Below are 25,949 nucleotides of genomic sequence, written 5' to 3' on the forward strand. Positions count from 1 at the left end.
TTAACCAAACTAACACTTGCCACTTCAAACCAGATTATTCAGTCAAGGCACATCACTCAATCGCTTTGTTTTAGTTAAGAACACCATAGAATTTCTAAAATTTACAAAAAAAAAAAAAAAGGTGTAGATACTCGGATTCTTTGGTAAAGACAAAACTTCTTTACAGAAAACGGAAATACCAATGTGATACAAATTATGCATTTCATTAGATTTTGCCATTCATTATTAAGAGATGCAGCGTTTTTTCCCCCTCCACTCTTCAGCTGTTCCTCGTTAATTTCTACCCAACAAAATATTTTAGAGCTTGACACATTTAGGAAAAAAGACTTAAGTTTAGAAATCAACACAAATCAAAATCATCCTTTTTTGAGAAATCAAATGTCAACTTCCATCTTTATTTTTAGCCATTTTTACAAGTGGAGAAGCACTGCTCTGTAGTACAGTGTAGCCTTGAACGTGAAATTTTAGCAAGATTAAATTTTTAAAACCAAGTCGTCTGGTAAACAATTGCTTTATTTACCTTCATCTGGCAAGGTACTTTAGCAAAACAAGCTTCTTTACTTGTTGTATACTTAGGCTTTAGGACAAAAATGTCAAGAAAAACAACTTGCAAACTGTCACATTTAACAACAGAACTGATCGATACGGTACAACTGTAGGAAAGACCTTGAGGTAAAGGCTCACAAAACTCAATACGCTCTTAAAGTGTTAATGTGATAATGCAAAACAAATCCACTAATCCAGTTGTGCTCTTCAATCAAAACACGTGACAAATCCAATCATTAATTCAAACCAAACCGCTAAAAGGTATCATGTCTTGATTAATACTTTGTCCTTTAGATCAAACCTACAGTATTCAGAATGTGACTTTTTTTTTTTTTTTTTTTTTTAAATGCAACAGCTTTACCGTAATGCTACCTTAATCAACATTTTAACAAACATGCTGGAGAAGTGAAACTCAAAAATAAAAATAAATCTGCATAATAGAATGTAATGTGTCAAGTAGTTATTCCCATTCCTCATCATCTGCAGCAGCTGCTGGGCTTGGGGCGGACGCTTGAGGCGGCTCATCCGTCTTGAAGGACCCTCCCTAAAAACAAAAAAAACATTAAAAGTTTCATTTTACATTAAATGTTCCCTCCTGGTGGAATGACCTGCCCAACTCAATCCCAGCAGCTGAGTCCTTAGCCATCTTCAAGAATCTCATCTATCTTTATTTGACCCTCTAACTCTAGCACTCTCTATTCTAATTCCATTCTTAAAAAAACAAAACACTAGCTTCACTATTCTTTTCGTATTCTATGTTTTCTTTTAATTATAAACTAAATAAAAACTTGCTACATGTACTGTTAGGCTTACTGAGAATCATTATAGCATTTGCACTTTTGATTGCTTCTATTGTCCTCATTTGTAAGTCGCTTTGGTTAAAAGCATCTGCTAGATAACTCAATATAAAAGACATGCATCAAATAACTACAAAGAGTTCAGACAGCCACATGAGAAGATGAGCCATACCTTCCGAGTGTCTGTAGATGCAAACACTTTTCCACGTGGGTTAAAGCCTGTTGTTCCGTGAGCACTGAAAGCAATTTCCTCCAGCCATTTGGGAACTTCCTGTTGGGCCTGTGAGATCGAGGTTTATGATGTTATACTGGTATTTGTGTGTACTGCATACAGTTGATTGCTTATGTTTACATTCCAACACAGAATGTGCAACATTTATCATTAAAATATTCCATTAGTTTTTAAGCACATAAAACACGGTAAACCAATGTTTCTTGTTGAGCGTCAAGAAAGCACATTTTGAGCACTGACCGTATTTGAGGTGCTGCTTTAGCAATGATCAATAATTGTGGATTAGAGTCTAATTTAAATCTGTTGTTCATATAAAGTGATTTTATAGGCACAATATGAACATTTTACAACTAAAGAGTGTGAAAACACTGCCAAGTATCTTGGATGCAATATGAAAAGTACAAACCCCAGACAGAACTTTGACCAGAGAGCGAGCTAATGGAGTGTCAGACTCTGGGTTAAAAAAGGACACGGCCCGCCCGATGTTCCCACAGCGTCCGGTTCTTCCGATGCGATGGACGTATTCGTCGATGCTGCTGGGCAGGTCGAAATTCACAACGTGCTGAACCTGCTCAATGTCCAGGCCTCTGGCAGCGACAGACGTGGCCACCAGCACTGGACACTGGCCTGTGCGAAAATCACTTAGAGCCTTTTCTCGCTCTCGTTGCTCCCGATCACTATCCGGAAAAGAAATAAAATTCAATTAAAAGCTTTGGTCGGAAAGGACCTGTAATACCATGCATCTATAACTGCCTTGTTTTCTCCAACACATTATTTCAGCATGAACACGTTATTGGAAAGAAAATAAATTACAGAAAGGGACAGGAAAAAAAAAAGTACCCATGGATGCTTGTAGTAGACATCTTCTCTTGACAGAGAAATGTTGCTATGAAATCAGCACTTCTTTTGGTTTCAACAAAGACCATTGTGCGTTCATTCCCTGTAATTGCAAAAAAAGTGCCATAAATGTATCCGTGTGCTCAGGATACGAACATCGAAGTTGAGGTCAACATTAAACTCTTTACAATCCATTCACATTTTACATGCATAAAATTGATGCAAAACTGGATTTCAACAAAAATAACTGAATAAACATGAATCAGTCTCACATAATTGGTTACAGGAGACAATCAGTACATGCACCGCATTACAGTAAAGTAGTAGCCCAAAGCGGTTAAATTTATACTTCTAAAACTGATTCTCAACCCTACAATCATGCACATTACGGTGGAAAAATGTCAAAGTATAAACCTCTTACTGCTACATTTGATTAAATCTGTTACAAGTGTATGAATATCCTTAAGGGTCACGAACTGACAAATCAAAATTCCCTTGATATTTTTATAGGTCATTTTACTATAACATCCTTTAAGTTTCAGAACTCAAAACTTTCTTGTTAGTCTGAAAACTGCCAAAACAACAGCTTGTGGAATGTTCTACCTTATGATGTAATAGTGTGGCTAAACACCGCCTCCAAAGATGATCAATGCCTGCTTCTACATCACTGTCTGTTTAGCCTGCCCAGCGATTCTACATCATATTCTGTTCCAGCCCTACTAGTTCTACAGCTTCAGTTTCAGAACTTTCACGCTTAGTAACACAGAGCCTTGTTGTCGCAACAGTGAAAAGGGACCCCTCTCAAACAGCGTGGCTTTCCAAACGTTGTTTAAACGACATACACCGGTATTGCCGTATTTTAATTCAGATCATAAGAAAAATAAACGGGTATTCGGTAGTAACGGGTATACCGCCCAGCACTACTCATGACCCCTTTTTTAAGGTTTCTGTGAACTAATTTAACCCTCTGGAGTCTAAGGGTATTTTTGGGGCCTGGAGAAGTTTTGTCATGCCCTGACATTTGTGCTTTTTTCAGTTTCTTATAAATATCTAAATGGCTAAAGTCTAATCTCACTGTAATCAGCACATACTGGGCTATAATAATATGTGAGCTGCATGTGTGTACATTATTATTTTTGAGAAAAAAAAAAATTCTGCGTGGTTAGTGAAAAAATAAAAATGTTAAATCACTTGAATAAGGCAATAAAACATACAGAAAATTGGTTCCCGGGACTTTTGAGAACTGGAGCTTGTAGCCTAGAATTTTTTTATTCTAAATGATGTGAAAATCATCTTGTTTACTCACTTACAGAAAACAATATATTGATTTAAATTTTCTAAGACACTTTTTGTTGGTAAAAGTTATATGCGAGTAGGCGTCAACTATCATGAATTCACACCTGAGAAGACAAAGGCCTGCATAATGAGCTGCATAATGAGCCATTCAGTCAGGTGTGTCACTGAGAGGGATGAGTTACAAGAAAGAATGTGAGGACAAAATAAATGTATATAATTTTATGTTTGTAGTTTATTTAGAATATATTTAATTATCCCACAACAATTTAATATTCACTTGTGAGTGCAGTTAAACAGTTTATTAGGAACAATCAAAGCTGATTTTCAAACTGAATTTTTTGCATTATTACTCCAGTCACACAATCCTTCAGAAATCCTTTTAACAATCTGATTTTCTACAAAAAAAACATTTATTGTTATTATCATTATTATTATTAATGTTGAAAAGAGCTGAGAATATTTTTTCAGGTTTTTTGGGGGGATAAATTGAAAGAATAGCATTGTTTGTTACAGTTACATTTATTGGTACATTTATATTATTTACATCAAGCTTTTGAATGGTAGTGTATATTGTTAATGAAACTTCATGATATTTCACTTGATTGTACATTTAGTCAGGAATTATAGTTTGGAAAAAGTCTTTGGAAAAAGTCCAACTAGTAAAATGTTTACACGTTATGTGGAAACTAGTACAAGTATATAAATAAATAAAAAGAGACTTACTCATGTTTATGATCTCTGCTGAATAAAGTGCTTCATTCTTTTTTTCTGAGGAAATCCAAATCCCTCAACCACATCGCATCTTTTTGGGGTGAATTGTGTCTTATTCATCTCATCGCGAAGCAAACAGTATAAAAAAAAAAAAAAAAAACTTGAACAGTCTCGCTGCGTTGTCTTCTGTTGTGTGGGCGTATTCAAGCCGCGCGCTTCAGTGAAACAATTTGAATAGCGCGCTCGGCGCGGGGGCATGGTCGCATTAGAAGATAATGAAGGTAGACGTGACATCGCGTTGTTTCATATGGATTACTTTATCACAGAATATTTGTTTTCGGCAGCACTTGTTTAGTTTAAAAAGTAGACATGTCAGGCTTTCTATAGATATATCTCTCATGTCTCTGTGTTGAGTATTCACTGAGTTACAGTTCATTTTAAAGATGCGTTTCTAAATGAAGATCAGCACAGACAAAGACTGCAGACAGCACTCCTTGTTTGTTATCTTTATTTTATAAGTGCACAAAGTTTTGTTGTTATATATGTCTGTATACAAAAAAAGTAGACCCTTTACAGATTCGATTGATGTATTGCTCTTATCTGTACGATCAAAACTGAAAGTGTAATTTAAGTTCTTTACGGGGTTATCAGGAGAAAATACCCCAAAACGCGTATACGTGTTAATCGACTTCAGAGGGTTAATGACTTGAATATCCATCTGTTTCTCACAAGGTTATCAAATGGCTTTTGAAATGCAACGTTTATGCTTCATTAAGTAAACTGTATATGGATTTTCAGTAAGCCCTCAATGTAAAATAATCAGGTGTATTCATGTGAATGTACCTGTAGATTTGAGCAGTTCAAGCAGCTGGTCTCTCTTGGAGTATTGGTCCACCTGAATGATAGTTTGCTCCACATCACTGCATGCTCCACCAACCACACCAACAGCAAGGAAAATGTAGTCCACTTTCAAAAAATCTGCAGCCATCCTATCATACAACATGATGCATCGATCATTCCTTCTGAAGCATCACTCTCAATGAATCAGAGATGTGCAAAACATTTTCAAAATCTAGTTGCAAGTATAACTATGATCCATTTAAAGCCCCATGTAATTAATCTGGTTTTAGATTTATTTGACTCTAGTCAGACAAGTTTTTAAGGGGGTGTACATTAGACTCACTCTTATAGCTAGACGGAGTGCAAAGAAACAACAGAAGCACACCGTCTCTGAGCCATTTTTGAGCTCTCAGAACTAGATTGGACACATCTATTCTGATGGTTTTTGTTCTTTTTGAAACTTTGTAACCTTTTACACTTGTTTCAAAAAGCAGCTTGAACATTTAGCATCTTATGTGTTCCAAAGAACACAGATAAACAGGTTTGGAGCAATCAGTTTCTGGAACTTTTACGCTTGTTTCGAAGAGCAACCACTTTCTCGCACATTTAAACATGCTTAATCCGCAAAAACAAGCGCAGACAAGGGTAACAACCAATCAGACAAAACCTGACAAATGTGTCTGCATCTGTTGTTACAAAGTGAATTGGCCTTTAAAGCGTGTCAGAGTCAGACCTTTGAATATCTTCAGGGTAGGTGGCACTGAACATGAGGGTTTGTCGATCCTCTTTTGAAGGCATTCCTGGAGATCCCACCAGCTTTCGCATATCTGGCTCGAAGCCCATGTCCAGCATTCTGTCTGCTTCATCCAGAACCAAATACCGCAGCTTACTCAGGCCAACCTGACAGAAAAGTAAAACAACAACACATAGCCACATTATATATTCTATAATTTATAAAATACTTAAGGGGGGAAAATATTACCTTTCCACGGCCAATGATGTCAAGCAATCGTCCTGGGGTCCCACACAAAACATTGCAGCCCTTTAACACCTCTCGAATAGTGTATCCAGTATTTATACCACCATAAACCACCACAGGACGCACACAGGTCCTACACAAGATTCAAAACCACATTTTATATTGCCATCATTTTTAACATGGAAGTTACAATCAATATAAAATAGATGAGGGACCTCATACAAGTCCATAGTGTGGACTAAGCCAATAAGGATTTATGAATCAGAATCACATTGTAAAAAGAGCTATATAAATAAAGGTGACTTTTAAAATCTGTATCAATACCCAGCCCTACTGTGCATAATGTACTGTAGTCAAAATTCAAAAGGCAATTGCAGATTTACTTTGTATTTATTTTTCTACTGATTTTAAGGGGGATTCATGTCTCTATGGCCAGAAGCAGACAGAAGTTTAGTGCAACACATGAGAAAATTAACGGTCTTGTATGAAAAGTTTTTACTATCTGCATATGTCTTTTGTTGCATAAACTGCTTAATTTTTTCTGTTTTCACATATACATTTAAAAATTTTAATTCCAAGCAGTCTAATTTAAATTACTTTAAGCCAAGAAAATTATGAATTTAAACACTACATAAATGAAAATCGCTGAAAATTCTAAAATGTGTACCCATAGGCAAACTTCCTGGCCTCCAGATAGATCTGATTGATGAGCTCTCTGGTGGGGGCCACGATTATGGCCTCGGGCTCCTGCACCTCGCTGAACTTGCTGGCTGCCACTCCATCAGCCATCAGCCGCTGTAGGATGGGCAGCAGGAAGGCCGCCTGAGTGATGGCACAGAGCAAGCAAACAGTAATTACCATCACTGACAAACCACATCACAGGGCTCGACATTAAGCTTTGATGTGCTTGTGCTTCGGAAAAAAAGTTACTTGTCTGGGGGGAAAAAGGTGTTTATGTAATTTATTCTGAAGCAGTAGTCTCATCAGTGCTCTGTTAGGTATTACTTTAATCAGCATTTGTGTATTTGCCTTAAATAGACTGCCGTTACACTTTAACTTTATGAAGGACAATATTTTCCTATCCTGATTAAACATACATGTCACCATTTACATCAAATTCTTAAATTTGATCAATACATTAAGTTAGAATAAGACACTATATGGTTGTTACTATTCAAATGAAATCAGTATCAAACTCCATCTTTCCACTGTAGAGGAAACACAGAGGCTGCATCGAAAGTGCCATTTAGATGTATTTACTCAGATTGTTTAATGAAGAGGTTCCATAAATCCATTTACTCAAAATTGCAAATGCATAATGTTATTAGATTAATGCTTTACTTTTTTTGACAAACATATGAAATGTTGGAAAAATGCAATGATACTTTTACATATGAAATTAAACCACCAATAGGTGGTGGTTTTAATGAGTGAAACATTGATTCAACTGATTTGTTCAAACGGCTGATTCATTCAATAAATGAAGCAAGTGACAGTCTTTATGAATGGTTCAATGAATCATTGACTCGTTCAAAAATGCTGAATCATTCAGTAATGAAAGACTGTTGTGTGTTGCTCGGAGATGCATGACTGTTCTGCTGTGGCTTTGCTTAGAACTATTTTCATTAGCGAAATGGAGCAAAAACAGTCAATAATGTGTCTAAACTGTAAGTCAGTTAATATTCTTTGTTTATTGAACTAAAGCTGTATAAAATCATAATCACATTTGCAATCATGCTGAAAGTCGGGAAAACATGACTCTTGGTCGTGTGATGTTGCATATATTACATAGAACATTTCTCTTTCTACCGCAGTATGTTTGTTTCTTTGTGTGTGCTGTTGCGCTTATAGCTTTGATTTCTCCATGAGTCAGACAGGCTGCATGAGCCTCAACTGACGCGACCTTGATACTGTCAATACATTATCCGTTATTAGTCACTGTTTACATGAAGTAATACTTTAAGTATGTTTTTCGATAAAGTTTTCATTCTGGTCTAGTTATTGTTTGTTATTAAAATTTTAATCAGGTTGCTTGTCCGGTCGGGCAAGTAAAATTCTTTCACTTGCCCCTTCACAAAATCCACTTGTCCCGGACAAGCGTTAATGTCGAGCCCTGCATCAGAATGAAGATTGGCATTTAATAAGAACAGCATGTAAGAGGGTTGTTCTTGCCGTTTTTCCTGATCCAGTCTGGGCACAAGCCATTAGATCTCTTCCAGCAGAAATAATGGGGATTCCATGTTTCTGGACAGGAGTAGGCTTCACATATCCAGACTTCGTTACATTCTTTCTCAGTGATTCACAAAGTCCTGCTTCATCAAAAGTCTGTAAGAGAGAGAGCACACGAGGGACTTCATTTTATTTTGATGTACGGTGTTGAATTTGTAGCCATTTTGCCCCATTTTCATAGCTTCTGAACATGCTATGTAAACAAAACAGCTCGTAGAAATGAGCCTGTGTGTAGACAATGATTTTTTTTTTTCCCCTATCAATGTCTTGTAAAATTTCAGCAACTGAGATCATTCACAAAAGGACAGGCATCATTTAGATGTGTTCCAGATTTACACCTTAAACTGGGAAGCGTTTGCATTTAGAGAAACAGCAGTAGGCTATAATAGATTATGGTCCATTACTGCATCGATGCAGAATAGGCCACATCTGTATCACAATGCATCACAGAAAGGTTTCATTTCAACACCCCTATGGGAAGCACTGAACTGACACCACATAAATGGCAACATGATCAATTTAGTACATACAAATCGCACTGATACCACAACTTCTAATAGTCAAAGTTAAAATGGATTACAAAATATATGCAATAATAACTTACCATAATAGCCTTTGGAGGATTGCTGCCACTCACATCCACAAGGATGTCATCATATTTGTCAAAATTAATTCCTGTTGCATAATGGGAAAATATGGAACTCTCCTCTTCTGGAGGGGGAGGCGGCACATAGACAACCTTGGGTCCTGCAAAAAACAAAAACACAGGGTTTGTTGTGGATATAAAACAAGTCAACTATAACTCTTGCAATGACTTGCATTGAAGGAAAATGACCCACCTGCATTTTCACCTGCTTCTGGATCTGGCTTGTCTGCTGTTGAGGCTGGGCAGTTAGGGAAAAAACAAGAAAACTAAGACCATTAAAACGCAAAGGTTTATTACTTACTAGTTACTACAAATGCAGTAAATTACCCTTGGAAAACACTCCCTCATTCGGGCCTCTGAAACCTACACAGTGTCATTGAAGAGAGTTCAACTGAACCCATAAGATAAATCACTCAGTAAATTACCCTTGGAAAACACTTCCTCATTAGTGAATATGAAGAATATTAAAATGTTACCTCCTCTACCAAAGCCTCTTTTTCCTGTCTCCTCATCACCACTACCTAAAGCAGGACACAAATATTAAAATGAGATGACATGACTCAAGGATTGGTCAAAGCCAGCTGTGGTCAAACATGTACTATATATAACCTAAACTATATAATTTAACATCGCCCCAGGCAACTAACTTTCTACATAGCTGTGCTAGATTCACACCTCGTGTCTTCCGGCCACCATCACATCACACTATAACTACAACTCACCATCACGGAAGCCCCCACGGAAGCCTCCATTATTTCTTCATCCAACCATCACGTAAACCACACCTGCAACAAACAGATGGGCTCCATGAAACATCACAAGTCAAACAAATTTCTATTATTCGGGGAAAAAAGACGTTACCCCCATCTGTGCCATTTTCGTCATTTTCTGGAAGATAAACAAAAACAATTTATGTGAAAAAAACATTTTAAATTGGGAAAAACTGTACACAGATGTAAACTAAAATTCATCACCTCTTCCAAAGCTTCTTCTCCCAGTCTCTTCATTGCCACCTTAAAAACAAGCAATGGACATTAAAATGAAACAAGTCATTACACAATTTTACTATGATTGGTCAAAGGCAATGTTTTGTGGTTAAATGTGTATGAGCACTAAACTACAGTTCACATTGCCTCAGGCACCCAACTTCATACATAGCAGAAAGAGATGACAAGAAACGTGCATGGCTATTTTCTCACGTAAATAGCAAATTAAATTAATTTATTCCAAAAACCAACCATCACGGAAACCACCACGAAAACCACCGCGGAAACCACCACGGAAACCACCACGACCTCTTCCTTGGCCTTCACCATCTTTCCAACCTGCATCAAAGAGACGGGGTGCATGAAACAATGCAGCGTAAGAGTCATTAAAACATGTTTAAAAAAAAAAATAAACCTTACCCTCATCGTTGCCATTTTCATCAGTTTCTGAAAAATAAGCAAGAACATCATGTTAAAATCCTTATTAAAATGCATACATGCAAGACTGCACAATAACAAGTTAAACTGATAACCCTAATTATTTTGCTCAATTTGTCAAATATTGTCAGGAATTTCTGTAAGCTATACTGCTTTTTAAATACACCTTCTGATGTTCATTTTGTGCTACAACTAATAATAGAGTCGCCACCCTGGGTCACATTATCATAAATGTGATGGTCACTTCAATGAAGTAGTTTACCATGTATCCTTCTCTAACAGCCTGGTAGAAAGGGAATTTATCCGAAACCCTTGTTGTGGTGACTGATCCCACAGTGTACTTCAAGGGTGCAACGATGCCATTTGGAGAGATTCAGTCTCACACTCATGTCTTTTACAGTAAAATGATTTCACCCAGAAAGATTTGGAAGATGCATCAAAACATTGCAATGAGTGAAAAGAGCTTTCAAATTACATCATTATTTTAGAGGCAGCTTGTGTTCTGTTCTTTTTTTTTTTTTTTTTTTTTTTTTTTTTTGAGTATAATATAAAAATTGACCGAAAGCCTTAAAACCAGACTTCTGTTGAGGGGAATGAAGAAAGAATGTAATATCACCTGATTTAAAGGTATTTCTGAAGCCTCCTCTTCCTCCTCGTGATCCTCCCCTGCCTCCTAAAAGCATATCATAAGCAACGCTGGTCTAATACGATGTACATAAGCTTACAGCAGAGGCACACAAACAACTTTGGATTCAGATTCACAAAGTTTAAATGTGTTAATTCTTGGTTGTTTACACAACCCTCTGAAAAGACTGTTTAAAAAATACGTAGTTCTGCACCTCCCTAATCAGGGCTGCTTTACACTAAAGAGTTCTTATTCATTAATAATTGGTTAAATTATTCATATACACATCCAAATTTCTTAAACTTTGTATCTAACATGGGTTTCTTAACCTCGTTTTAACACAAGTGATTTTTTCTTTCGCCTTTCATCACTCAAACTTTTTTCTTCATTAATTTAGAATTAATTTTAGTGTAAAAGTTTTTGGTAAATCATGATTTGTATATTCAGTTTTCACACACATTTTGCATACAATGTCCTTGGCTAATTGTGCTAAATATTACTTGGAAAGAAATGTGGTCCACATCTACAAGTTATTTCAACTTCACTACAAATTTGTAATATTTTTAAACTAAAGCAGCTGTAGGGGCTCCATGAACAGGGATGAGAAACACTGCTCTTAGGTGTTGATGAAACACTGTGTGAACGCTCTGATGTAGTTCACCTACTCACCTCTGCCCCTGAATCCATCACCAGCAGTCGTCTTCCATGAGCCACCATCACCATCTACAAACACAAGCACACACTTTAGGTCTGATTTAGAGCTGTATCATTAACTTTCAGGAATCAGTTCCAAATTAGGGATGGGCGATATCTTATCGTTTGCGATGTACCGGTAAAGATTTTCCCCACGATAAGAATTAGTCTTCCCACAATAACGATAGAGCCTAGTTGTTGACAGTTCTGTGCGACCGTGCAGAGCGACATGGCAGAAGGTGGACGTGAAGTTGAGGAGGAATATATCACTAAACGAGGAACTGGTTTGGTCAGGGTTGTACAGTGCGACAAAAATTGGTCTGAGCCTTAAATAAAGGTACTACAGTAGCACAGTTTTGCATGTATAGGAGTCTGTTTACAGACCTGTTGTCCATCAAAGATATCATTTATTGACATGCTTTTTCTCCAAATTAACTTCATAACATCAGTTGAGTGTTTGAAATAACTTCGATCAGACGTGGTTTCATATCACAGAATGAGGCAGAAATCATACTATTTTATAGTAATATATACAGGCTGCCAATTTGCACTGCATTATAAATATACCTCATCCTTAGAAAAATACCCAAGATTGCTTGAACAAAGAAAAAAACATTTTCACAATTGTATGTTTAATGTCTTCAAGTTTCCTCAATTAAAATTTCTCTCTGCGTTTTATTCCGCTACAGTGATAACTGGATAACTTTAGGGATTTCCTGGAGCATCATCAGTGCAATTACAGTGCAATGCATGTGTAGCGCCCTCCGGTTTCAAGTATGAATTAAATAGTCATTACATTATGTGTACTCAGTAATGCTCACATCATCAGTGTAAAAATAGGGAAGATAATACTTCTCTCTAAACAAACACTTTTTTTTTGTCTCTTAGTGGATTCCCTGAATTAACGTCACTGATATAGTCAATGCAATAAATACCAGAAATTATCGTGATATACTTTTAAGCCCATATCACCCATCTCTACTCCAAATCACAACAGAATCTGATATATACAATTTTAAACTTAATAACGTGAATTGCTTAATTACTGCTTCTAATAAACTTGTGACAACCAACACAGGGTTCCAGACCACTGACTCCCAAAAACATAATTAGGAGCCAAAACATTGACAAATTACAGAATTGCTCAGTGGTTTAGAAGAGCTTTGTTCCAATGAGCTGTATTTAGTATAAATTAGATTGAATTTGATACACATTCTAAGTGACTCTGATTATATTTCCATTCAGATACCAGCAATAACAGGAGACGGGCCGTTACATGAGGACAGCTGATCTGCTCATCACGGCACACGTCTGCGGTGCGTTATGGCTCCACGGCCACCGGAGCTGATCGCAGCCTAGTCTTTATGAGTTGGCACAGCGTTGAGGACGGAAAACCTCTTCGGAGCCGATTCTATTTATTTTTTCCTCTTCAGTATTATATTAGACCGTATTAAGCCTTTTGAATTACATCACACTTCATGTCGGAGTTTAAATGTTCCTTTTTGTCCTCTTTCTAACACTGGACAATGTTAAATTAAACCTAAAGAGTTGCTCCAAACTACTCCAATTAGTTCATTAAGGAGTATAAATGTTTTTTTTTTTTTTTGGTTCTGCTCAGACTAGTATTGGACGATGTTTAAGTTACATCACACTTTTAAATTTTAAATCAAATGTTTTTGTCCTCCAGTTTACTATTGGATAAGGTTTAAATAAACCTTGTGGGTTGCATCAAACTGCTCCATTTTGTTTGTATTTTTGTCTTATATTAAGTATCCTGATATACAATGTTATGCATGAACCCCATTTTAAAGCCATATTAAAATGTTCACTGTACAGTATAAGGAATAATTTGTGATCATTTATAAAACATGACTTATGTTATTATATAAAGCTTGAAGCATCAGAATCGGTATCGGCTGATCACCATGACAAGAAATCTGTACTCCGTATCGGCTGCAAAAATCCTGATCAGACCATCCCTACTAGTAAATTTTAAAAGCACATTGTTAGCACATTTTTGTTGCATGTGTGACAATTTTAGTTGTGTTCTGGAGCGTTGCAACAATTTCCCTTCAGGATTCCAGAACAAATTCATAGAAACACCCCTAAAGAAAAAAAGAAAAAACATGATTTGAACCTTCATTGTTTGTTTTCTGTTTTTCTTTAATTTATAAAGATTCTTGTGAACTGCTACTACACACAATGTAGACAGCGCAACTAAACAGTTGGCATTCCTCTACTGAATAATTAACCATGTTGTGTTTACTTCATTTAGAAAGTGTATTTTGTTACAGGATTTACTCTAGGTAGTGGAATTTAGAGAATCTGCATGTATTAGGATTGAATTAAGAGGAGAAAATATCTTGTAATATTTGTTTTGAAAAGCTTTATCTATTATGATTGAGTTAAGAGGATTTAATCTGGAAGTTTAATAGAACACGTGTGTTAATGCTAGTCAAGGCATTCAGGATTACTTAACTACAGACAGTGTGTTGGAGGAGGGTTGAAAGTGAAGTCTGCAGGACAGTAGGGATTGTGGTCAATGACTGTGTATTTGCTTTTGTCTTAAAGTAGTTGCAAATGACTATATACAAAACGGGAGAGAGAACCTGTATAAAAGCTCTTGAATCCTCCGTCTGCACCTCTAGAGCTCAGACCTGCAAGTAAAACATAAGTGCATTTGAAATTTAAGTGTGCATTCAAATCCATCAAATAGGCAGATATTTTGATATGTATAATCAAGCAGAAATTGCGTACTAAAAAATGAAAACAAAAGTAAGAGCCAATGAGTGCTCAAGTGCATAGAACAAAAAACGTTCAAGTCAACCAGGTAGCCCAAAGTTGTCTGCACACTGGAACAATGCAATCGAACCAAAAAAAAAAAAAAAAAAAGGGCCATCAAAAAAATATCTTATTTTTCACATGCAACAGTGAAGAAATGACAAATGCACTGAATTTACAGGTGCATCTCAGTAAATTAGAATGTCGTGGAAAAGTTCATTTCAGTAATTCAACTCAAATTTTGAAACTTGTGTATTAAATAAATTCAATGCACACAGACTGAAGTAGTTTAAGTCTTTGGTTCTTTTAATTGTGATGATATAGGCTCACATTTAACAAAAACCCACCAATTCACTATCAACAAATTAGAATACTTCATAAGACCAAAAAAAAAAAAAAAAAAAACATTTTTAGGCCTTCTAGAAAGTATGTTCATTTACTGTACATGTACTCAATACTTGGTAGGGGCTCCTTTTGCTTTAATTACTGCCTCAATTTGGCATGGCATGGAGGTGATCAGTTTGTGGCACTGCTGTGGTGGTATAGAAGTCCAGGTTTCTTTGACAGTGGTCTTCTGCTCATCTGCATTTTTTGGTCTCTTGTTTCTCATTTTCCTCTTGACAATACCTCATAGATTCTCTCTGGGGTTCAGGTCTGGTGAGTTTGCTGGCCAGTCAAGCACACCAACACCATGGTCATTTAACCAACTTTTGGTGCTTTTGACAGTGTGGGCAGGTGCCAAATCCTGCTGGAAAATTAAATCAGCTTCTTCAAAAAGTTGTTCACCAGAAGGAAGCATGAAGTGTTCCAAAATTTCTTGGTAAACGGGTGCAGTGACTTTGGTTTTCAAAAAACACAATGGACCAACAACAGCAGATGACATTGCACCCCAAATCATCACAGACTGCGGAAACTTAACACTGGACTTCAAGCAACTTGGGCTATGAGCTTCTCCACCCTTCCTCCAGACTCTAGGAACTTGGTTTCCAAATGAAATACAAAACTGGCTCTCATCTGAAAAGAGGACTTTGGACCACTGGGCAACATTCCAATTCTTCTTCTCCATAGCCCAGGTAAGACTCCTTTGACATTGTCTGTGGTTCAGGAGTGGCTTAACAAGAGGAACATGACAACTGTAGCCAAATTCCTTGACATGTCTGTGTGTGGTGGCTCTTGATGCCTTGACCCCAGCCTCAGTCCACTCCTTGTGAAGTTCACTCAAATTCTTGAATGGATTTTGCTTGACAATGCTCATAAGGTTGCGGTTCTCTCGGTTGGTTGTGCATCTTTTTCTTCCACACTTTTTCTTTCCACTCAACTTTGTTAACATGCTTGGATACAGCACTCTGTGAACAGCCGGCTTATTTGGCAACAAATGTTTGTGGCTTACCCTCCTTGTGAAGGGTGTCAATGATTGTCTTCTGGACAACTGTCAGATCAGCAGTCTTCCCCATGATTGTGTAGCCTAGTGAACCAAACTGAGATGCTGTGTCCGAAACCACTCCCTATCCACTATATAGTGCACTATATCGGGTGTCAGCCATTTTGTAGTGCTGTCCGAATTCTGAGTGAACGACTTCATTCCCTACATTCGTTCACTACTTTTTACCCACAATTCATTCTGATTTCGAGTGTACAACCGATGTACACTCGCTGAAGCACTATTTCCCACAATCTAATGCGGAGTAGCGTCGCACTGGATGCGAGAACGGGAGCGAGCGAGTTTGAATGAGAGATGCCGTTAACATCTTTATTTCTGTTACGTTTATTTCATAAAATCATTTATATTAAAATGTTATGTAGGCAATAACTCAGTTTAATATTTTACTAATTTACTGAGGTGGCATCGTTGTTAACTTACCTAAATGATGATAATTTGGTGGCTAATTTAAAAATGTTCGTAAATCACCTGTAGGTAGTGTATTCATTCTGATGTAAAATTAACGGTCGTCTGAGGGCGCTCTATGAACATTATCTTATCTGGGCTCAAAACGCTGCTCGGGAGAGTTTCAGGATACTAAAAAAATAATTACATAAAATTATGAACGTGTTAATGTGTGTTTATTTTTGTTCTCAGTATTTTAACAATATGATTATGAACATAAAAGCATTACAAAACAAATAAATATACCATCAATGAAAACAAAGCTGACGGGGAGGTATGTATAATTAAAATAAAGTAATTTTGAGTGTTATTGGTATTAATAGTATATACATGTAATATAAAATTGCATATGTGACGATGTTTTTGCAACCGCTCCAAGTCTCACGCGCAGTGTATACATCACCGTCATAGACTGTATAAAAACAGGTCACCGTCTGAATCCGTTCACTCCTTTCTGATTATAGTCCACTCAACTGCTATACACTATATAGGGATTAGTGAATGAGTGAACGATTTCAGACACAGCGAGAGACCATTTTGAAGGCTCAGGAAACCTTTGCAGATGTTTTGAGTTGATTAGAATATGGTGACATGCCAATCAGCTAATTTGTTGAGATGTGAATTGGTGGGTTTTTGTTAAATGTGAGCCAAAATCATCACAATTAAAATAACCAAAGACTTAAACTACTCCAGTCTGTGTGCATTGAATTTATTTAATACACCAGTTTCACAATTTGAGTTGAATTACTGAAATTAACTTTTCCACGACATTCTAATTTATTGAGATGCACCTGTATGAAAAAAATCCTCAAACTATTTGCATGGAAATTTTCCACGACATTCTAATTTATTGAGATGCACCTGTATGAAAAAAATCCTCAAACTATTTGCATGGAAATTATATATTCTGCACGATGTGTCGTTTAAGCATCGATATCGCAATGTACGAATCCACGATAGTCACATCGCAGGATGTGCGATGTAGGCTGTCGTAGTTGATCCGTTTATTCATTAACTGTACGGGCCAGCTGCTCCCCGGCCCTTGACGAATGAGATTCGCGGATTAATTGCACAGTTTAACCATCATAGAGTTAAAGTTTATCATTTGCATGTGTTTTTAAGTCCTGTCAGTTTAACAGGGCGCATATAAGAACGAGCAGAGAGAGAGAGCGAGAGAGCCCCGGCCGCGCGCGCGCGTGCTCACCTTCATCGCCCCGGCCGCACGCTCACGCCCCGGCCGCACGCTCACAGTCTTCAAACAAATCAAGATCTATTGACACGATGGTGTCAAACAAAAAAAAAACTATCCAGTGATGAAATGTTTTCTGTGTTGTCAAATCTTGTGCGATATCCTAAACTGCCGAGATAATTACACAACGCGTGCCGTACACGTCTGATTCGCGAACTAATGATTCCTTTGAACCGATTCAATTTAATGAATGGTTTAAACAACTGACCTGTCCAACACTGAACTCACGAGACGTCTGAATTGGTGTATAAAAAAAATCTGTAACACTTTACAATAATGTTCTATTTATTAAACTATTTAACTACATTATTTAACATTTACTATTACTAAACTGCACTTCTACAACATTGTTAATTTCAACGTTATACTGCTGTTATAATTATAATTTCAACTATAGGCTTCATTGTTGAAATCCAAAAGTTGTACAGTATTTTGTTAACATAGTTAATGCACTGTGAAGTAACATTACCAAACAATGAACAGCTGTGTTTTTATACACTAAGATAAACAAAGATTAATATAGTAACAAAAGTATTGCTCATGGTAAGTTCATGTTAGTTAATATGTTAACAATTCAAACCATATCCTGAAGTTACAAACAAATAATTTACTCTAATTTAAATAATACTGTTTAAATCATTTAAAATGAGAATGTAAGTGTGCTAACCCCATTTTTGTTTGTAAGAAAAAAATTAGATTAGATTTCATATCGCAATATATATCGCAGAAAAATAAAATATCGCAATGTCATTTTTTCCCAATATCGTGCAGCCCTAATATATATATATATATATATATATAGATAGATAGATATATAGATAGATATAGTATCTTTTAAAAGTGTGTATAAATAGTATAACTCAGAATGCATTAAAAAAAAAAAAAAAAAAAATAAGAAGGGAGGGGGGTTGGCACAGTGGTTAACCAGAACAGTTAAAAATAGCACGTCATGCCAAAAAGGTTGCCGACCCCTGCCGTAAACAATGTATTTTGCGGCACCAGGAAATAAACGATAGAGCATAGTATGAAACAAGAGTTTTAACTTCGTCCATCCGATATATACCATCATATTGCCCCATTTCGTGTACCAGAAAACTGGTCATGTCCATTGCTGTATGCATGGCTTGCAGCGCTTAAGTAAAAATAATGTTTTTTTAACTAAAATGTTAAAACGTGTGCTCTTATTCTGTGGACAAAAATCCCATGAAGTTCGCCCCGATCAAGAGCTCTATATGCACGTCTGCTCATCTTTCAGTGCAGCTAACCTTGTGTCGCTTCATGTCATCTTCCCACTCATTAAACTGACCGGTCCTTTACTGCAAAAAGACGGTCATTGCAAAAATATAAAGTGATGAAACTATGGCACCATGAGCTTTTAAGCCATTTTCATAGGTTTCACATTAAAATATGTAAATCCACATGCCACACCTGTATCCCTTCTAGCCTTAACCACAAATCAGACAGGAGAGTAGGTTAACTTCAGTGAACTTAAACTTGAAGTTTAAAATAATCGTGCATTCTGCGGATGAAAAAAAAATATTTATGTTAATTTCGTGCTTTACGTAATTATGAAAAGACAATCCGTTCACAAGGCAATAAAGTGGTCTTTCACGACACATTAAAGTGCCACAAAACAGAATTTATTGTTTAAATTTCTTGACCAAAAGCCAGAAGTAACCTGCTCTGTCTTGTCTGTCGGGGTGTTGTCAGTTCACTCTTTGCTCAATGTATTTTATTCTGCCGGAGAACAAGATGTGTAGAGTGATGGCGACACTGTTTGTCGGAGATGGTAACAGTGACTAATAGGGCTAGGACGATAAATCGATGCAGAATCTATTCGTGGATCGATTCTTAGGTTTTCAGAATGCATCGCGATTCCTCTGGAATTCCTCTTAGATTTTTAAAAGCAGATGGCGCTCTAATCTAGTTTTTACCTGCACACTCAAATGCTCATGAAGAGGGCTTAAGAGAGCGAGTGCATTCGGCATATGTAATTTCACCTCAGTTTAGAATGCTTTTATGATGCGAGATTAATGTAAACACAGCCCACTGTGAACACCTTTGTAATTCGCTTCAACCTTTTCGAATTTTATGAATTATTATTTTAGGTTCAAGTGCGTGTAAGGATTTGGAAACAAGCAGAGTATGGTTGTTTCTAAAGCATGGAGTGCCATCTGATGTTCAAAACTAAGCTCAGAATCGATTGAAGAAATAATCGCGATGCATTCGGAAAATCTCAGAATCGATGCTGAATAATTTCTCGATTCGCGATGCATCGATTTATTTTCCCAGCCCTAGTGACTCAGGAGGTCTGGTCCCTGCAAATGGTCAATTTTATTGTGATTTGTTTAGCATCTCAACCAATTTGTATACTTTTTTTTTCAAATATTTGAACCGATTTTCGCTATTACCAGCCTATGGGCACTGATCATTATGACATCTTTGCATGAAATTTACATTCGCATTCACACAGTTATCAATTTATATCCTGTGAGTGTTTTTGTACATATGGGCACCAATGTACAATGCGTGACGCTGGAGGAACTGTTAACAGATGATGTTAAGCAACCTTCAGATCAGTTTCCACACATTCAGAAAGTTTTTTTGCAATTCAGATAACTATTCAAACAATTCTCCTCCACGTCACTCTGGCACCATTTTGGAGAGCATCATGATGCATGCAGGTGCTCTCCTCTGAATGGAAACAAGGCGCAGCATGAGTGTTCAACGTCAGCAGCAGCATCGCGCACACATCTCGTTTACGTGCAGGAAAAACATGCGCATTCGTCTTGATACTCTCCAAAATGGTGCCAGCATGACGCAGAGGAGAATTGTTGAACAGCCATTATTTTTTTCTTCTTTGGACAAAGTATTCTCATAGCTTCATAAAATTACGGTTGAACCCCTGATGACACATGGATTATTTTAACGATGTCCTTGCTACCTTTCTGTGCCTTGATCATGTAAGGACCCTTGCTGTCTATGGAGGGTTAGAAAGCACTCAGATTTCATTAAATTATCTTAATTTGTGTTCCAAAGATGAACGAAGGTCTCACAGGTTTGGAACAACATGAGGGTGAGTAATGACCGAATTTTCATTTTTGGGTGAAGTAACCCTTTAATGATAAACCGAAAATATATTTAAACATCTTATTCTAACATAAAAAGTTCTTTAAATTTGGGTTTGGACCACTGCTTTGGCAAAGTATGTCAAACATACTAAAACCGAAAGCACAATATGGCTTAATCCCTTCAAGACCTCTTTCGCTGCGTGTTTCAAAGCAGAGCGCAGACTTTGTTCACTCCATCAGCTCTTGATCTGGTGTTTTTCCGTGCCTCAGAAAGACTCACAGTGAATGCCGTGAACTCCATTATTGCATGTGCTGTGAGTTTAGCACGAGTTTACGGAATGCAAGGGCTGCCAGTTATGCTTTATTTTTACGTTCATGTACTTTCCAACATTTTGATGGGCAGACGATTACAGCATTTCACTAGATTTGTATTGACACGCGTTTTTGTAAGCCTGTTTTCACTGAAGCTGGAGTTTTCCATCAAAATAAAAGCTTAAAAGTGCAGTATTAAATGTTGACCGCTAGCAGTCTAAATGAGTACTGCAGTCCAAATTCAAAACATCTTTCAAGTGTAGAAATTAGGAGGAAAGTATTGCAAATACTATGAATTTTATTTACAGTACAATTGTTTTACAATACATGGCTATGTTACTGTAATGTTATTACTGTGATAGGAATAATATAAAATTGTTATAAGTATTATAATTGTATTCTAATTTGTTTGGCTTCCTAAAACACCAGTGTGAACGTAATTTAAACAGACATGCAACTTTAACTGACAAGAGCATCGAGTTCCCTTTAAAGTTCAGACAAGTTAATTCATTGAATATTTTCTTAGTTAAGAGCATGGCTTTGATCTTAATTTTTAACTCTCAAAGTGCATTAGATAGAAGAATTTAACGTTAAAGTATAAAAATTTCTTCTGGGTCTCCATCCCTGCTCCTGGAGAGCTACCGTCCTACAGATTTCAGCTCCAACTAGGGATGTCAATTTTCGATCATTTCCATGTTCGATCTTCATTTAAATTAACGATCAATTAATCTTTAACCTTAATGCTGCAAAATGCAGTGGCAAGCAGTCACCGGTATGACAGGATGTGCAAAAGCCACACACACAATCAAAACGCTTTCTCACTTGAATTAAAGGGGTTTTAGTCTGAATAAAATACTTGTACAGGGTTTTAAAATGAATAGATGTGATTATGATGATTTCATAAAACTAAGAGAGCGCGCGTTTGAGGTAATTTTACTTTGTTGACTGTTTCCTATCCCGCACGGAGACCGCTGAACGCCCCTCTTTAAATGGGTTTGTGGTGCTCGTTGTTGTATTTTAAAACACAATTGCAATGTTTTCAACTGACATTGTTATTTAAAATAAAATTATACCAAACGTAACTGTGGCGCGCGTGTGACTGCGCTGCACATTAAAGGTGCCATCTGTAAAAATTGAGGTAAAAATATCCAAAAAATGATCTACACGCATCAAAAGAATGAGAAGAAATAAGGGCGACGATGTCATTAAAAAAATGTCAAGTTATAGTGCTGCAGAGATATCAACCTTAATTAGCATTAGCATTACTAGCCACGGCCCGAGAGGTGTCGTAATACCAGTTTCGGCCATTGGAGGCGGTATGCGGGCAACATAACCACCACCCAACCTGCAATACACGAATAACTCGCACAGCTTGTGGGCGAGCTTGAAGCTGATGTCAAGCAACCGCGCTCGGAATCACAAATCAAATCCGATAAGAAAAGGAGCCGAACTAGAGTAAACATCGGCACTGCTTTCCATCGCTGGAGACAACTGATGGACTTGAAAGAAATGAGCTTCGACTCCGAACTTGCAACATTTCTTTTGGATTGGTAAGTAAGATGCTGTTAGTATTTCGCTAGAAGTTTGTTTTATATGTTTGCGTATTTTTTTCGGGAAGTTATAACATAGAAATGTATCGAAGGCTGTTCGATAAACGTGCTAATGTTAGCGATGGCTAACCGTAGCTGCATTTGATAGTAAGCTAGCTATAACTTACCCACAGATCCGATCTTCACCTGTTATCTACCAAAGCCCGTCTCTACCAAGCTGATGCTAAAATGTAACATTACCTAAGAAGCTTGAAATGTCTTCGATGATAATTAACCCGAGAGAGAGAGAGATGAGAGAGAGAGAGAGAGAGAGAGAGAGAGAGAGAGAGAGCCCCGGCCGCGCGCGCACTCACTATATTCAGAGCGGTCAAGTTTTTGAAAGCGTGTGAAAAGAGTCAATTGCGTGTGTCTCACGGTGAATGCTTGAGAGTTGGCAGCTCTGGTTACGTTGGTTGGCGCTAGCTTGGTCAACATCAGCTGTCTGATGTTGACCAATTATGTTGACAGAATGCTGTCTGTCAAATTAATTTAATTCAAATAATGTGTATATACAATTCAAAATGTAATATGAACAAAACGAATATGAACATTCACTGGTAAAGGTGAAGGGGAGTAGCTTGAAGATGTCATGTTTCAAAATCACTTGACATCACCCAACGTTCCTCTGGAGGCAAAACGTCCTTTAGGCTTCGGCTATGGCTCTAGGGTTGTTGTGAAGGTAGGGGCGGAGCATAGAGACTATGCCGTTTCTCGTTTGTTAGTCTAGAGTAGACCAATTCACTTTATTGAGGCATACTGCCCCCATCTGGTATGGAATGTGGAGTATGACTTGATTTTTTTGCCAGACATTACACATGGCTCCTTTAAGTGAACTACATCGGCGCTGCTGCACCAAAACACTGTTGCTCACATTAGTTTGATCCTGCTGGATTCTGTCCTAGAAAATGTCAGATTTTTGCATTCCGGTAGGCCTATTTGTTTTTAAAAATCCGGCATAGGCCTACAGTGCATTAGATCGTGACAGTACATGCGTGCTTGCAGACGAGGACGAGCGAGCGCGGCTTTTGCTAGATTTATTTGGAGGTTATTGCTCATGTCTCATTCGGCACAAATCCAAATGTTTCCATATTCACAATGTATTTGAATGTTAAACTATTATTTATAATGTAAAATAGGCTTGTACTTAACACGCATTCGCATATAGACGGAAAAGATGATCCTCTTCACATGAGAAAAAACGTCCTTGGCATAATAGCAGAGTAGACCGGTATAAGGTCTATTTAAACTGACCAGTGTAACCTTTTAAATATTTAGTTGACTATTTTATTTTGATAATGAACAGACTGCGATGCGAGTTTGAATCGCTAGAAAATACGTGTGCAGCAGGCTCCGGCGCGATCAAAAGAGCTGAGACAAAAAAATAATAATAATAAAAAATAAAACTTTTCCGCAAAAGTGTTTACTTTCATTTGTGCACACACACAATAAATAAAAACAGAAGATTTGTGCTCTTGTAAAATAAAGAAAAACAAAACAGAATGCGTTGTCATCCTTTTTTTTGTCTTCCGTGAACTTATGGAGCGCAGCCACACTTCTGTTTTAAATCCTTTATCTTAAGTCGGATATATTTCGCATATTAAAAAAAAAAATAATAATTATGTTGGGCCTATTACTTATAAAGGCTATAAATTTTCCTTAAAGCATCCCATTTTGTCCCAGGGCTTGAGAACCTGTGCCCTATTGAGGTCCATTGAGAATCTTGTGAATGATGGCTTCACCATTTAGTGACATCACTGAATGCACGTGGGAAAACGTATTGTGTCGGTCACAGCGCAAATTAATTGCTGTTTTGAATCCAGCAATTATTTATTTACAAATTATAAGCTCTGACTATGACAAGTGTGGTATAAAAGCTTTGTTTATTAGAGGAATAATAGGAAAATGTTATATCGCGAGCATGCCTCTGGAAGCCGTTCGAGCCCATAGCCTTCATTAACGCGGCTTTGTTCTGGTTTGCCGGTTAGTCACGAATTTCCACAAATAAACAGGCATTGTTTCTTTTCCTAAATCTTCACAGTCTAACCCTCTAATTTCGCAGGTTTATTTTATTATCTTTCACTTTTAATCACTGTTTTCGCATCTCTTACTGTAAACATGGGAAGGGAAATTAAAGATTTCATGAATTAAGAATTCGTTAGATTTATTAATTTGTTCCCTTATTTCAGTAAAATCATGGGTTATTTAGGGAACTAAATTAATGAATCGTGGACAATTGCCACAAATTAATAAGTCGTAGGAACGAATTAACAAGTTGAATGAATAGACTACCTGTCCTGTCACTGTGTCCCGCAGCCCTGCAAAGCACACAGTTATCTGATGAAATGACTTACTACATTTCTATTGCTTTTTACGTTGAAGAACTTATGTTGTTTCTATTTTAATGTACTTTAAAGTTTAAATCACGTTAAAAGCTTAATTTGTACATTGTGAATGAATGATGCATTTTTATACCATCACCGTCACTCACAGCCGCTCTCACGTGTTTTGCGCATGAGCCGCATGCAGCCCAACATTAAATTGGTTAACCGACCATCGACAGCCTTAATCGATTGCATCTCTTATCGACAATTAATCGATCATCGATTAATCGTTGACATCCCTAGCTCCAACCCCAATCAAACACACCTGAACCAGCTAATCAAGGTGTTCAGGGCTACTTGATAATTACAGACAGGTGTTTTAGAGCAAGGCTGGAGTTATACACATACGTATACACACACACACACACACACACAACTTACCAAAACCTGAACTGCAGGATACAACAGGGCCCTGTAAAAGGATGAACAAATCAAGTTAATAACATTACTCACTCATATCTAATGATATTCTAATTGGTTTAATTCCTACAATTCAATCTTGTAAAGTATGTTAGATCCCGTACAGATTTTGTATGTCTCCCTTATCTGACATCCATTTTAAGTTCTGAAATCTGTACTAAGAAATGAATCCGGTTTGATTTCTATCACAGAACGCACCTGTTGTTCCTACAGCGCTGCACATCTGGAAAAAACTCAGTTTTAGAAGTTTGTGAACCGATATAATGCATCTATACCTCGAATACGCTTTGGATAAAAGCGCCTACCAAACGCAAACCGTACAAACTTATGCCAAATTCACTGTAATTAACTCACTTCTCACAAACAATATAACGTTAACGTTTCATGTCCAAACAAAAACTAACAG

The 25,949-nt window shown here is 37.1% G+C and overlaps 1 protein-coding gene across 1 annotated transcript; it reads right to left on the bottom strand.

The window, feature by feature from the left end:
• Positions 1–495: 495 nt before the first annotated feature.
• On the bottom strand, positions 496–25,680 carry LOC109076520 (probable ATP-dependent RNA helicase DDX4). The gene is given in 22 exon segments (XM_042755309.1): positions 496–1,090; positions 1,516–1,623; positions 1,982–2,252; positions 2,416–2,515; positions 5,263–5,408; positions 5,993–6,159; positions 6,242–6,371; positions 6,906–7,060; positions 8,411–8,563; positions 9,072–9,214; positions 9,307–9,351; positions 9,590–9,634; positions 9,836–9,898; positions 9,975–10,001; positions 10,088–10,126; positions 10,352–10,438; positions 10,520–10,546; positions 11,154–11,210; positions 11,832–11,885; positions 14,465–14,512; positions 25,505–25,535; positions 25,675–25,680. Coding segments are annotated over 22 exon segments (1,986 nt in total). The 3' UTR covers positions 496–1,006.
• Positions 25,681–25,949: the final 269 nt, after the last annotated feature.

The sequence above is a fragment of the Cyprinus carpio genome, unplaced genomic scaffold (genome assembly GCF_018340385.1).
Source record: "Cyprinus carpio isolate SPL01 unplaced genomic scaffold, ASM1834038v1 S000006660, whole genome shotgun sequence".
Taxonomy (NCBI): domain Eukaryota; kingdom Metazoa; phylum Chordata; class Actinopteri; order Cypriniformes; family Cyprinidae; genus Cyprinus; species Cyprinus carpio.